Below are 14,383 nucleotides of genomic sequence, written 5' to 3' on the forward strand. Positions count from 1 at the left end.
GAAGGGATACTCATTGACTAAACACCTGGGGTCTTTAGCATGGAGAAGTCTAGGTTGTTTGTTATTGCAGTGACCATTTGTTATGGTTCCTCTCAGTGGCTATCATAGTTACATGTTCTAGGACAGATAGAACTTGGCAGGGAGTTGGTTCCCCAAGGGTTTTGTACCTGCTTCAACTGTACCAGTTCTTTTGTCTGGTTTAGCACAGTCCATACTTGCCCCGCAGTGGTTCTTACAGGTTCACATATTTGAATGCTCGACCCCAGGTTGGTGGAACTGTTTGGGGAGGATTAGGAGACTTTTGGAAGAAGTGTGTCACTGGACTTGTCTCTGAGGTCTCAGAAACCCATATGTTTTCCAGTTAGGTCTCTGTTTTGTGCTTGTGAATCAGATGTAAGCCTTCATGCCGCCATGCTTTCTGCTATGGTGGTTATGGATTCTAACCTGGAACTATGAGCTCCAAATTAAACATTCAATACCTTGCCTTGTCATGGTGTTTTGTCACAGCATTAGAAAAGTAACCAAGACAGAAATTATTTCAACTGCATTTAGTATTTTGAGGTAGTTGTTGCCTGATTGTTTTTCAGAGCTGTGATAGATTTTCACAAAAATAGTGTATTGGAACAGGCTTCCAATTTGCCCATCTCCATACTTGGTAATACTCTGTCTTTGTGTATGTGACATTGTATCTTATTGAGGTTCAATTTACATCTCCATAGTAGCTAACAAAAGTGAACGTTTTTTTTGTGTTCAGCAATATGTTTTTCATACATTTGTATATATAATTCAGACTTGTTACTGTTTACCTCCATAAAATTTATAAAGATTAACCACAGATGTATTCCTGTTAATTAGGTAGTCTATGTTCAAAGTAGTTAGTCTTAGAGGTATTGTTGAATGGGCATTTTAGTTACTATGTAGTTTCACTTTTTTCTTTTACTTTTAAAAAATAATGTCTTTGTTAAAGTTCATTTTTTATTTTTGTTACAGTATTTTACTGGCCTTGAATGTGGACATAAGTTTTGTATGCAGTGCTGGAGTGAATATTTAACTACCAAAATAATGGAGGAGGGCATGGGACAGGTAATTGATTTTCACTTATAACATTTACTTGTAATGTTTAGACCCTTACATAAATATAACCAGATAAAAGTTTAAGGATTAAACATTTTTCTAGATTAAAAGTCTTAGGGGAAAAAAATAGATTTAGAATGTGACATTCCAGTTAGCAGCCTAATCTAGTAATGTTTTCCTAGCAGGCAGCAAGCCTGACCATCTCTATCAGGGTCATCCTGGTAGAGAGCTTGGGTATTTTGCTTTTGGTTTTTTGTTTTGTTTTGGTTTTGGTTTTTGGTTTTTTTGGTTTTGTTTTTGTTTTTCGAGACAGGGTTTCTCTGTGTAGCCCTGGCTGTCTGGTATTTTGCCTTTAACTTTCCTCTTCTGTTACAAAAACGATTACTTAGAAGGATAGTTAAACTCAAAGCCATACTTCCTGACATACAAAGGGAAAGCCTGCAAACAGAGATTTGCATTGAGAGCCTGCAAACAGGAATGTGTCATCTGAATCTAGGAAAGTGGCCAGGCAATGGTAAGCACTCTGTAAATAGTGTTGAATGAAGGCATAGTTTAAATTTTAATCTTTTTCAGACTATTTCGTGTCCTGCACATGGTTGTGATATCTTAGTGGATGACAACACAGTTATGTAAGTATTTCTGATAGATTGTGCATGTTTAGTATTGTTTTGTTAGTTAAACCAAATTAATTTTGACTTAGTACTTCTGAGAAGGTAAATTATTAAAATTCAAGAGACTTATTCCCCACTCATTTCTTTATAATACACAAAGTCAACCTGCAGTTTGCTTAGGTAGTCATTCTTATGGTATATTTAGCAATATGTGAGAGCCAAATTTTGGTAAATCTTGAAATTGTATAATGGGATAGTGAATGTGTTAATTTATGTCCTCTGAGTAACAGGCTAAAACAGGATCAGGGAGAGTTTGGTAGTGTTGCTCAGTGAGTTGACCAGCCTATGTGAGGCTTTGATTTCCTGCATCCATAAAAGAATAACAAAGTGGAATGGAATAAAAAAAGAATGTGCATAATTATGAAAATGTATGTGCTATATTAAAGAGGAGACCAGGAACAGATAGACTCAGTATAGGTACATAATACCTGAGAAAGAAAGAAAACATTTTCCAAAAGTAGAAACTCAATTTATGGTGCAGCTGAGTCTGGCAGTCTGTGAGGAACTCCACCACTTACATTGTCCACCGAGGCTGCCTCAATAAGCAGAGGCTGAGCCAGAGGTTTATTGATGTATTACAGCTCTTCACTGCACTGCTCAGGGATAGTGCTCTCTGCTGAAATGCTGCTGACCGTTTCAAAGGTGCAGTGCAGATGGAGGCTGTAAACTAGTTCTTCTGGACAGATGCTCCTCTTTGGATGGATGAAACATGGAAAAAGAAGCAGAGTAAAGTCCTGCTATAAACTCCAGCTGTTTACTTTCTAGGCCAGTGCTGTTTTTGTGGCCTCAGGTTCGTCAGTTGACTTTATTTGAGGCTGCCAAGCACACTGAGGGCTTGAAGGATCCATCATTAGTTTTAGGGTAATTGCCTAAAGAAAGCCTTTTCTGTGATTAAAAAGTAATAAAAGAAAATGACACTGTATTTTAATAAGTAAATTTAACCTAGTTAAGCTAAGTTAACCTGACCAGCACAGCTACTGAAGCTCAAATATTCCACTTGGGGAAATTTTTTTTTTTTTTTTTTTTTTTTTTTTTTTTGGTTTTTCGAGACAGGGTTTCTCTGTGTAGCCCTGGCTGTCCTAGAACTCACTCTGTAGACCAGGCTGGCCTCGAACTCAGAAATCTGCCTGCCTCTGTCTCCCAAGTGCTGGGATTAAAGGCGTGCGCCACCACCGCCCGGCTGGGGAAATTTTTTTATTTTATTTGTGTGTGCACAAGTACCACAGCACATGTGGGTCCCAGAGATCCAGCTCAGATTGTTAGACTTGTTAGAAAGCACTCTTACTGCTGAGCCTTTCTGCTAGCCTCCATTCTCCCCTTCCTTCCCCTCTTCCCTCTTCCCTCTCTCAAGACAAGGTTTCTCTGTGCAGCCCTGGCTGTCTTGGAACTAGCTCTGTAGATCTGCCTGCCTCTGCTTCCTGAGTGCTATGACTAAAGGCATACACTACCACCATTACCTAGCTCCATTCTACCTTCTTCATTTCAGTCTACTTGGGTTTCTTTGCAGCATATTTACTGCTGTTATCCGTTCTGCATTTAATCTTGTTTGTCTCAAGTTAATTCTATTTCCATTATTGTTAAAGCTACCAAAAATAAGTCAGCTACCACCATGCTTCCTCTTGTTTTTGTCTTGTCCCCTGATGTATTCATATCCATTGTATTTTGTCTTCAGTGTGGTAGTTTCATTATGCCTCCCATCCACTGTACTGTATCCTGTGATTAATTCCAGAAATGACTGGAAACTTCTTTGGTATCATATTACAATGTCATTCCTCAAAAGGTTCATAATGATAAGTATAACATAAAACTATATGTAAAGCAGTATTCAGAGGAAACCGGTTATCTCTCAAGACTAAAAGTAACAAAGGGAATAAAGTTTGGGGTGAAGAGATGCTGGGAAGGCTAAACAAAAACTATCACTATTTTTAAATAGTCATGTGCTTTTCTCTTCGGTATTTTGCAGTGGCTAACCAAGTAGGGGAGGGGTTATTAAAGATGGGGATGAAAAGAGTTTAACAATTTATAATGGAGTTTTGTCATCCAAACTAGTCAAGGCTGTTGTAGTATGCATATTTTAGAAATACAACATTGATGTAGTGGAGGGTGCTTTAAGAGTGGGGGAATATTGGTTAATGAGATTTGTTTAGAAGGTTCTTTGTAATGTAGGTTAAAGATTTAGGAGTTAGTATATTGGTAGGAAGCAAGTAGAAACAACAGAATTTAGAAACAAACTGTGTTACATGAACACTTCTAGTATAGTTGTCCATTTGGGTAGGAACTAGTTCCCTTTAGATTTGGGATTTAGTAAACAAGGTAATTAACAGTTAAAGTAGCAAGAATGGAAAACACTCCTGGGAGAAATGTAGAATTTAAAAAAAAAGTAGTAGTCAGGCATGATGGGTGATACACTCAAGAGGTTGAGGCACGTGGATTACAAAATTGAAGCCAACTTACGCTACATAGATGAATGTATCTCTGGTTTAAAAAGAGAAAGCATGAGTTAGATGTAGTAAAAACCACTTTATTAGGTGGTGCTTTTAGTGAAAAGTACAGGAACCAAAGGAATAGAGAATGCCTGGCTAGGGATTTAGATTTAATTTAGCTCAGTTGGTAGAGGGTTTGCCTATCAAGTAGAAAGTCCTTGGTTCTATTCCTAAATGAAACTAGGTGTGGTTCTCATATCTATAATCCCAGCACTGGTCATCCTTGCCTACACAATGAGTTTGAGTTTGAGGCTAGCCAGGGATACATGAGACCCTACTTCAAAATGGGTGGGGACTAGAGAATGCTACCAAGTGGTCACTGGTGGTGTCACTTTCCCAGAATTATATATAAATGAGAATAAGAGTGAAAACAGATCATTGGGTTTTCCTGCTATAAAAACAACTTTACTAGAATGACAGTAGATTTAAGATTAAAAGATTTAAGATGAGTTTAGTCGTGAGTAGCAAATAAAGAGAAATGTGATTTTTTTTTTCAGAGCAGTAAGAGTTATATCCAGTAGATTTCATACAGAATTGTGTTATCTTATATATTAGAACATCTTTTTTAATCAAATGAATTGATACAAGCCCATGAGTATGACAGCCAGTTAGGCTTAACAAGTTGTTCAATTTTCTCAGGTATTTTATTGACAAATGGTAAAGGTTGTTTTTCAGCGTATACACTGAAACTATAAGGGTCTTGGAAACTCCTTTCTCTGAGTTCAACCAAAACTCATTTTCATTCCTGTTTGATACAATGGGTTGCTGGGTAAAGTTGTAAGACATAAAACTATTGTGCCTTGCTTCCTTGAAATCACAGGCTTTTCCAGATCTTTTAGTAGGTGATATTCTAGTACTAGGCCAATAATTTTGTTGTTAAAAGTATCTGCTATGCAAGCATGAGTACCTTAGTTGATCCCTATAACCCACATCTGGAAAAAAAGAAGAAAAAAAAAAAGCTAAGCATGGTTGCAGACACTTGTAAGATGAGTCTTATAAAACAAAATGAATTTTACTAACATCTGAGGTTGTCCTCTGACCTACATGTGCTTGTGCAGTAGTGTGCACATGAGAAAACACACACACTCGCCATGCACCCCACCCCACCCCCGAAAAAAATCAGGGATTAGAAAGATGATATTCCTACATCATAAGCAAGCAGGTCATTGTAAAAGATATTTAAATTAGGCACAAAATTTATATAGGTGTAAATTAAATTTAGATTTTTGTTTGTTATTGTTGTTTGGTTTTTAGTATTTCAGATTAGATAAAGAAAGACTTTTGGTAATATCTAAAGTAATGGGAATAAAGTACCAGAGGAAGAATAAATTGCAGCATTTATGAATTGATGCTTGACGTTTTTCAAAATGCATGTATTCCTGGTCTTTTAGTAATTATTATCATTTGAGATATGTTATTACACTATTTTTGTTGTTTGTTTGCCTTCTCATATTTCTGGTGATGACTTAGCTAGTAATTTCCTCCCATATTTGGTGCTCTGGTTTGGACTGTGATTCATCTAGGTGGTTCCGTTTGTGTTTGTCCTGTGTACAGTGTTTCGAACTCTAGATTCAGAAAAAGTTAAATGTTTTTTGGTTTTTGTTTTTTAAAAAAAATTGAGAATGTTTTGCTTATTTCATGGAGTAGAAGTAAGTAAGGGTATCACTCTGTAATCCTATCTGGCCTTGAATTCACAGAGACCCTTTTGCCTCTTGTCTTCCCAGTGTTGGATTAAAGGTGTGGGTGCTCTCAGAATCCAGAAGAGGCTGTCAGGTCCCCTGGAGCTGGAGTTGCAAGTGGTTGTGAACCAACTAATGTGGATTCTGAGAACATAGGTTGGGTCCTCTAATAAAAGAACAGCTGCTGCCCTTAGCTACTGAGTTACCCCTTTAGCTTGCTGTACTTAGTAAGACAAGACCCCATGCACCCTAGGCTGGGGGAAACCTTGAGTTCATATTAGCCCCACCTCCCAGATGCTGGGATTATAGGTATCCGTGTCACTATGCTTATTTAGCCCCATTATTTCTTAAAACACCTTCCCTTCTTTGTCTGTTTGTTCTGTATGGGAGCATATGTGCATGTACTTGTGGCAGTATGAATATGTGTGTGGAGGCCCAGGGTACCATTGGGTGGGAGTCTTAGTCTCTCCTCAGATGAACAGCTGCTTTAGCTGGCCATCTTGCTCCAGGGATCCCTGTCCCTGCATTATTTATTAATACTAGGATTATAGGTGGGTTACCGTTATATATGTGGGTGCTGAGGGTCTGTATGCACTGCAGTCTCATGTCACTGAGCCGATATGATAAAGAAGAAGACGACAACGATGAAAGAGGAGGAGGAAGAATGTTATTTCTGTCCTTTATTGATCCCGTTTCCATTACACCCGTTGGTGTTTTTATTTGACACACATTTTTTTTTTTTTTTTTTTTTTGGAAGATCTGCTTACATTTTCCTTTTATTTTTATTGGATATTTTCTTTATTTACATTTTAAATGTTATCCCCTCTCCTGCCCCCCGCAGCCCCCTCTTTCCCTCTTTTCTCCCTCCTCCCCCTGCATTTATGGATTTTTAATGTTCTTTTATTAATTTGTTTATTTCTATGTGTTGTCTAATTTTGCCATCTTATGTCTGTTGAAACCTTCAGTCACAATTTTATTTAATTTACACATTTTTATCTTTTTAGGGATGGGGAGCTAAAATTAGTACTTTTCAACTATACAATTTCTAGCTTAATGGTTTTCTGATGATTTTATTTTTGAGAGACTTTGCTGGCTTTATTATTAAAAACTTTTATAATTTCTTTATATCATAATAGCTTCATAAAAAGCTGTGCTGCCTCAGACATTTGGGCTCTCACAGAGAGTTCTGTTGATTGCTTTCCCTCAAGTGTGGAATGCAATTTGCTCCTCTCTCTATATCAACTACATAATCTTGAGTCAAACGTGGGACAGTTTGGGGGTAGTAAGTTGTGCTGTTTTCTGTGACTAGGTTCTAATGGTGCTAAGTACCCTGGGTTGCTGATGCTTATGTTCTTGCCTTTCACCATCTGGATCTCCTTAGTGCTACCTGCCCTGTCTCTGACTGGAGCCTGTCTTTCCGATTATCTTGGTTGTATCAGAACTATGTGGGGTTGTATCAGAACTACTACTGGGGTTAGAGCTGGGGCCCAAGATCTGCTCAGTACTCCTGGCCAGGAGTGACTTCCTGGGTCCTAGTGGGTCCTGGTTACTCCTTGTTTGGGGCGGGTGTTGCTGTCTCCTTACCTAAGATACTGCCCAGGTTATTCTGTGAGATTGGGGGCAGAGCTGCCGCCCAGAATCTGCTCAGTGTTTGGGCCTGCTTTTTGGTTTTTTGAGACAGGGTTTCTCTGTGTAGCCCTGGCTGTCCTGGAACTCACTCTGTAGACCAGGCTGGCCTTGAACTCAGAAATCCTCCTGCCTCTGCCTCCCAAGTATTGGGATTAAAGATGTGCACCACCACTGCCCAGCTTAAGCAGTTCTTAATAACTCCCTATTTAATATGAAGTAACTGTTGTCTTTAAGCTATGCTTCATCTTTATTTCTAAACCTAACATAACAAGCATATAATTACTATACATTATTCTATGGCTGTTTTTGTTTTGTCACTGATTCTTTTTATTTATGTTTTGCCAGTGCTCTTAACTGCAAATAGCTGTGAGTCGCCTGTTTTTTGCCAATTCTTTTCATTTAAGTGGAATGATGTACTATATATTTTTTAAATTTATTACTATTGTGTGCACATGCATATGAGTTTTGAGTGATAGCACACACATGCCACTAAGCATATGAGAACGTCAGAGGACAACTTTTAGGAGTGGTTTTTCACCTGTCACTTTGGGTTCCAAGGATCATCAGACTTGTTCAGCTGAGCTGGCTTGCCTGTATTCTTTTGTGTATGGATATGTTCCTCATGGGCATGGTGTATGTGTGTCTATCTGTAGTTATTGTTGTATAATGTTCGATTCTTTGCATAATAGAGACTTGAAGTTTTGAGTAGTTTGTTTTTGGCCGGTGTATAGAACTTTAAAGAATATTTCTATACACCGATTTCCTTGGGTTATATCTGGACCAAAGTAACTTAAGTTTAGTAGATTCTGCCAAATTATTTTCTAAAATGCATGTGTATATATTCCTCACTAAATATGAGAGTTCTATTCAAGTCTTTTAGCCATTCTTGTGGTAATGTGGTTTTAATTTGCAATATTCTAGTAGATAATATAAAACATTCTTTTACATTTATGTCAGTTTAGGCAACTTTTGAAAATATTTTTTTATTACAGTTATTTTATTGTGTATGCATACCATGGCACTCATGTGGAGATGAGAGAACAACTTGGGGGAATTGCTGTCTTCTGTACAGGCCTTGGAGATGGAACTCATCAAGCTTTTGATAGCTTGCCTTTACCTACTGAGTTCTCTCTTTAGCCTTCCATAGCTCTTTTCATTAAGCACTTATTGGAATAATTTTTCCATTCTTAAATTTGGTTTGGTCTATTATTATAGCAATTTTTATTGTATATGTTACAGTACCATTCCACAAATGGCTTGCCCTTTGTCTCTGAGAGATGACTTACTTTGATGAACAAAGTTTTCATTATGTCTAGATAGTTTAGATAATATATGGTTTAGAGTTGCTTATCTTACAGTAGAACAAAATTAATGCCCCTTTATTTCTCTGCAAAGAATGTGCAGAAGTATTGACTTTGATGTTCTAAATAGGAAATTTAGCATGAAAACCTTTGAGATGTAAAAATTAAACCATTTGTCAAGTTTTGGCAAATAATGCTGGAGAAACAATATATTGTTTAAACTTCTAAAATGTTACTTAACAACTGTTAACATAAATATAGATTGAATTAGAGAGGGGCAAAGAATTGAGTATTAGGGGAAACAGCATTAAGACATTATGTGGGGAATGACAGGTCTTTGTTCATCACTCAATTTATTCAGCCATGTGACTGAATTACAGGGAGTTACATAGTCAGAGGAATGCTTTGACTATTGGGTTTTGAAAACCTTTATTTGTGTGTGTCTGTGTCTTGGGTGAATGAGTGGGACAACTGACTTTTTGAGGTCTTTTGGATGTTTTGTGAGATCTTGTTTCAAGACAGGAAGGGAAAGGAGAGGTGGTTATATATTTACAAAAAGATATACAAATTTATAGAAAGGTGAATGAGAGTTGTATGTGATATTTAATTACTTGTATTTGTTTACAGTTTCATATCAAAGGGGGAAAGACTCAAAAGGAAAATTTTTATTATTGATATTAAATTATAGAATAAAGGTTTTTTTTTTTTAAACTTACGGCTTTTTATATGCATAAACACTATTTAGAAATTGTACTGGCTAGTTTTATATCAACTTGACACAAGCTATAGACATCAGAGAGGAGGGAGCACCAGTTGATAACATGCCTCCATAAAAAGGCAAGTCTGTAGAGCTTTCTCTTAATTAGTGATTGATGTGGGAGGCCCAGCCCATTGTGGGTGGGGTTGCCACTGGGCTGGTGGTTCTGGGTTGAACATGCCATGAGGAGCGAGCCTGTAAGCAGTATTGTTCTGTGGCTTCTGCATCAGTCCTTGACTCCAGGTTCCTGCCCTGTTTGAGTTTCTGCCCTAAATGCTTTCCATGGTAAACTACTGTAGAAGTGTAAGTGAAATAAGCCCTTTTCCACAAGTTGATTTTGTTCATGGTGTTTCATCTTAGTAAAGTCACCTGATGTCAAATCATAGTAGCATTCCAATTTCTTTGTTAGAGCAGGTATGATTCCTAAACTTGAGAGTAGTTATATGTTTCTCATGTTGTGTCTAATGTGTGTAGTAGACGTGCAAGAGAATCTGTTTTGACTACTGAGATCTAGATGCTTCCACAGAGAATTGTTCCAGTGACTTTTCAACAAAGGTGATGACAACTGATATCCCTAAGATTAACATATTAATAGTTGGAACTTTCATTCATCCTAATAGTGTTATTCTTGACAGTGTGAAGATGGAAACTGTTCTGAAAGAACTGTTACTCTTAAAAGTCCTGGTAGGGCATGCAAGATTTATAGATGGCTTCCAGGACTAAGATCAGCTATAAGAAGTAGTTTGTAAAATCAGAGAAACATTATGGATAATAGATGTATAAAATGTCCTTAGAACTAGAATGTCTGATTTAGAGTTATGTACTTCTGCAAGGCACATGATTTACCATTTGGGGTTGGGGGAGGGAGGGAGGGAGAAGAGAGAAATTCACTGATGGAATTGTTACCTCTCCCTAGCTTCTGGGTTTTTGTTTGTTTGTTTGTTTTGTTTTTGTTTGTTTGTTTGTTTGTTTTTAAGGAACAGTTTTATTATGCAGTACAAGCTAGAATAAAAGGAAAAGCTCTTTTGTCAGCCTCCTAAATACTAGGACTATAGTTAAATTCTAAAATATTTTTATTATTTCATTTCCACGTCTCCGATACCTTACCAGGTACTCATCTGGTTTCTGTGTGTCTATCTGGTTTCTATTAGTCTAACCTAGAAGTCATATGTAAAGGACACCATAATACCTGGTGGTGGTGGTGGGAGTGGTTGTTATTGTTTTGTTGTTACTGTTCCGCGCCCCTCTAGGAAGGACAGGGGAGGATATGAAACTGAAGAAGAACACAAGGGCTGGGCATGAATGGGCATGGTGGCTCATGCCTTTAATTCTCAGCACTTGGGAGGCATTGCAGGAGATCTCTGTAAAAGATCTCTGTAAATGTAGGACGAGCTTGGTGAGTTTCAGGACAGCCAGAAGCACTACACAGAGAGCCCTTATCTCCATAGTAGTAATGCTGCTGTGCTGCTGGTGCTGCTGCTGGTGCTGCTGGTGCTGGTGGTGCTGTTGATGGTGCTGTTGATGGTGCTGGTGCTGATGGTGGTGGTGCTGATGGTGGTGGTGCTGGTGGTGGTGCTGGTGGTGGTGCTTGTGCTGCTGCTGGTGCTGCTGGTGCTGCTGGTGGTGCTGATGGTGCTGCTGCTGGTGCTGGTGCTGCTGCTGGTGCTGATGGTGATGGTGATGGTGATGGTGCTGCTGGTGGTGGTGCTGGTGCTGCTGCTGGTGCTGCTGCTGCTGGTGCTGGTGCTGCTGGTGCTGCTGCTGCTGGTGCTGCTGGTGATGGTAATAAAGAATTAACTATGAAGCCAGAGCACACAATACCGTCTCACTCAAGGATTGGACTGTATGCATGTGAAGAGATTATTTTGTTCATGACTGTCTCCCACTACCACATTGGTTTTAATACCACCTAAAAACCATCAATAACAACAGAACACTAATAGTAGTGATTGAACCCTGGTTCTTGAATGTGCTTGCCAAATGATTAACTACTTAGCTGTGTCTTCTGCTCTTGCACCATTTTTCTGTGACAATAAGAAGGATTATTTTTCATTAAACTAATGAGACTTCAACTTCACAGTTCCTTACTTTTTTGCCGTTGTGTTTTAAGTTATGGAAGTGTGCAGATGTGTATAGGACACATAGAGAAAACCAGGTTGCTGCCTGTTTTTCCATTTAATTGCCAAGAACTGCCACATGAAGGCAGCTCTCAAAATTATACACAGGTTATCACCAAACCTGGGTCCATTCTTTTAATACTCTAGTTGACAGCATCTGTTTTATTTTATACACTGAGTTGGGTGTTTAAAGAAGGTAGACAAGAATTACAGAAAATCTGCAAGGACCACAAACTTGCAGTCTTCAGGCTGCAACATGTACTTGGCAAAATAGAATATTGAGAATATAATATATCAGGAAATTATCCAAGTTAAATTATAGAAACTTGGAAATCACTGTTACAACAAATAGTTGGATTGATTGATAGTGTATTTTGATATTTTCGACTTACAGTTTTATACCGTAGCATAAACAGTTTTGAAGTTACGTTTTCTTTATACACGTGGTTAAACTTAATAAACTTAAACTTAGTAACTTGTTTTATTCTTGGTTTCAGGCGCCTGATCACAGATTCAAAAGTTAAATTAAAATATCAGCATTTAATCACAAATAGCTTTGTAGAGGTAAGTGGTTTATGTTGCTGTAATTTTAACTTTGAAAATTGTTTAGTAATAGAAATATACTAGTTCTTTTTGTTGTGTATTTGTTTTGTTTGCCTTGGTTTTTTAAATGTCTCACAGTGTAGCCTTGGCTGTCCCTTAACTCTTCAGTATTCACCTACTTCTGCCTCCTAAGTACTGAGTGCCCTGCATCTGAAATACCAGCTTTCAAACCAACAAGAACCTGTTACCATATTTAGAATACTTATGTAAAAAATCATTTTGAGCTGTGCTGATTAAATTACTTTTTTAATAGTAGTTTTCTTTACTGTTCTTTATTCTTAGCAAAGAATTACAGTATTTTAGTAAACATTCCATAATCATGTTGGATATCCTAACATTGTTAGTTCTCTAATTGTCTTCTGATTCATTGCCAATAAAGAATACTGTAGTTATTGGGCTGCAGAGATGGATGGTTCACGGTTAAAGTACTAGCTACTCTTCCAGAGGACCCAGGTTCTAGTCCCAGTGCCACCTATGTCATCTGTGGGCACCACTCACTAACATGGTTCACAGACATACATACAACAAAATATGGCCCCCACACACACAATTTCTTAAAATTCTTTATTTTATGCAGTTTTTTTCATAGACCAGTTGTCAACAAATTATGGCTTGCCTGTATTTGTAAATAGAGTCTTAGAGGTGGTTATAGTAGCACATGACTTTAAAACTCCAGCAGTTAGGGAGTCAGAGACTGGTGGATCTCTGTGAGTTCCAGGACAGCCCGGGCTTTGCAGAGGCACCCTGTTTCAAAAAACAAACAACAGTATTTACTGGAAAATGCTTGTTGCGTATTTAATTTTGTGCCACAATATTCTACAGAGAACCCTGTGTATAGGCTATAAAACAAAATGATTTTTTTTTTCTCAGTTTTTATTGAAAGTGCCTACCGGGCAGTGGTGGCACACGACTTTAATCCCAGCACTTGGGAGGCAGAGGCAGGTGGATTTCTGAGTTCGAGGCCAGCCTGTTCTACAGAGTGAGTTCCAGGACAGTCAGAGCTACACAGAGAAACTCTGTCTTGAAAAAGCAAAAACAAAAAAACAAAAACAAAAACAAAAAAAAAAAAAGGAAAGTGCCAGTGCCCATTATAGTAAAGTCAGTATAGCTTAGTATTTTTGTTAATGAAAATAGTCTTTATCTGTGTTAGAAATTTAACTATAAAACTGCAAATTAATGTATATTGTACTTTTTGAAATGATCAGTGTACTTTTTAATTTTTGTCTGTATGAGTTATATGCCCAGCCAGTACATTGATTTTTGAAGCCTAGTACAGAATGTTACTTAAGGCATGCTGAAGTGGCTAGGTCAAGAGAATCACAAATTTGAGGGAGCTCTGGTCTACCTAGTGAGAGACAGACAAAAAACAAAATTAAATACTGTTTTAAGTCTCTGTGGGATTTGTAGGTACAATGAAAGATAGTTCTTAATGTTTTATAGAATTAAAAGTTGGAAAATAAGTAATCTTGTGAGGGTCTGGAGATACAGCTTTGTGATAGAAGGCTTCCCTATCAGATAAGAGATGTGGTCCCGAAAACCAAAGTAAACAAACAACGAAACCACATACTTAACAACACTCTAGAGTTGGGGATGTCGTTCAGTTGGTAAAGCACTTGCCTAAGGTGTGGTCCTTGATTTCATTCCTAGAATTCAAATAAGTTGCATGAATTGCTTAACATAAACTTCAATGTAATCTGCCATATTTTTAAAAAAGTAAAACAGAAATACCATATATCTCCCCAGATGCATAAAAAAGCTAACATGCATTTTTGATTAAAAGATGATAATTATGAGAAAATACTACATATTATATGTATTATATATAATATATATTGTATGTATTATACATATGTATTATAGAAGACTGCAGCAAGTTTTATATGATTTTTTTTTAACCTTACTATGTGTTGTGTAGTTTCACTTGCTAATGTTTTTAAGATGTTCCTAACTTGTGTTTCAGTGCAACCGACTGTTAAAGTGGTGTCCTGCCCCAGATTGCCACCATGTTGTTAAAGTCCAGTATCCTGATGCAAAACCAGTTCGCTGCAAATGTGGCCGCCAGTTTTGGT

At 37.6% G+C, this 14,383-nt stretch overlaps 1 protein-coding gene across 2 annotated transcripts in view; it reads left to right on the plus strand.

The window, feature by feature from the left end:
- The window catches only part of Arih1 (ariadne RBR E3 ubiquitin protein ligase 1), a 96,778-nt gene that overhangs the window by 57,328 nt on the left and 25,067 nt on the right, over positions 1-14,383 (plus strand). For both annotated transcript variants that reach the window (XM_076925495.1, XM_076925494.1), the window contains 4 exons: positions 991-1,083; positions 1,648-1,703; positions 12,209-12,275; positions 14,275-14,381. In XM_076925495.1, the coding sequence (XP_076781610.1) occupies positions 991-1,083; positions 1,648-1,703; positions 12,209-12,275; positions 14,275-14,381 (323 nt within the window). The remainder of the gene's footprint in view (positions 1-990; positions 1,084-1,647; positions 1,704-12,208; positions 12,276-14,274; positions 14,382-14,383) is intronic.

The sequence above is a fragment of the Arvicanthis niloticus genome, chromosome 26 (assembly GCF_011762505.2).
Source record: "Arvicanthis niloticus isolate mArvNil1 chromosome 26, mArvNil1.pat.X, whole genome shotgun sequence".
NCBI classification, from domain to species: domain Eukaryota; kingdom Metazoa; phylum Chordata; class Mammalia; order Rodentia; family Muridae; genus Arvicanthis; species Arvicanthis niloticus.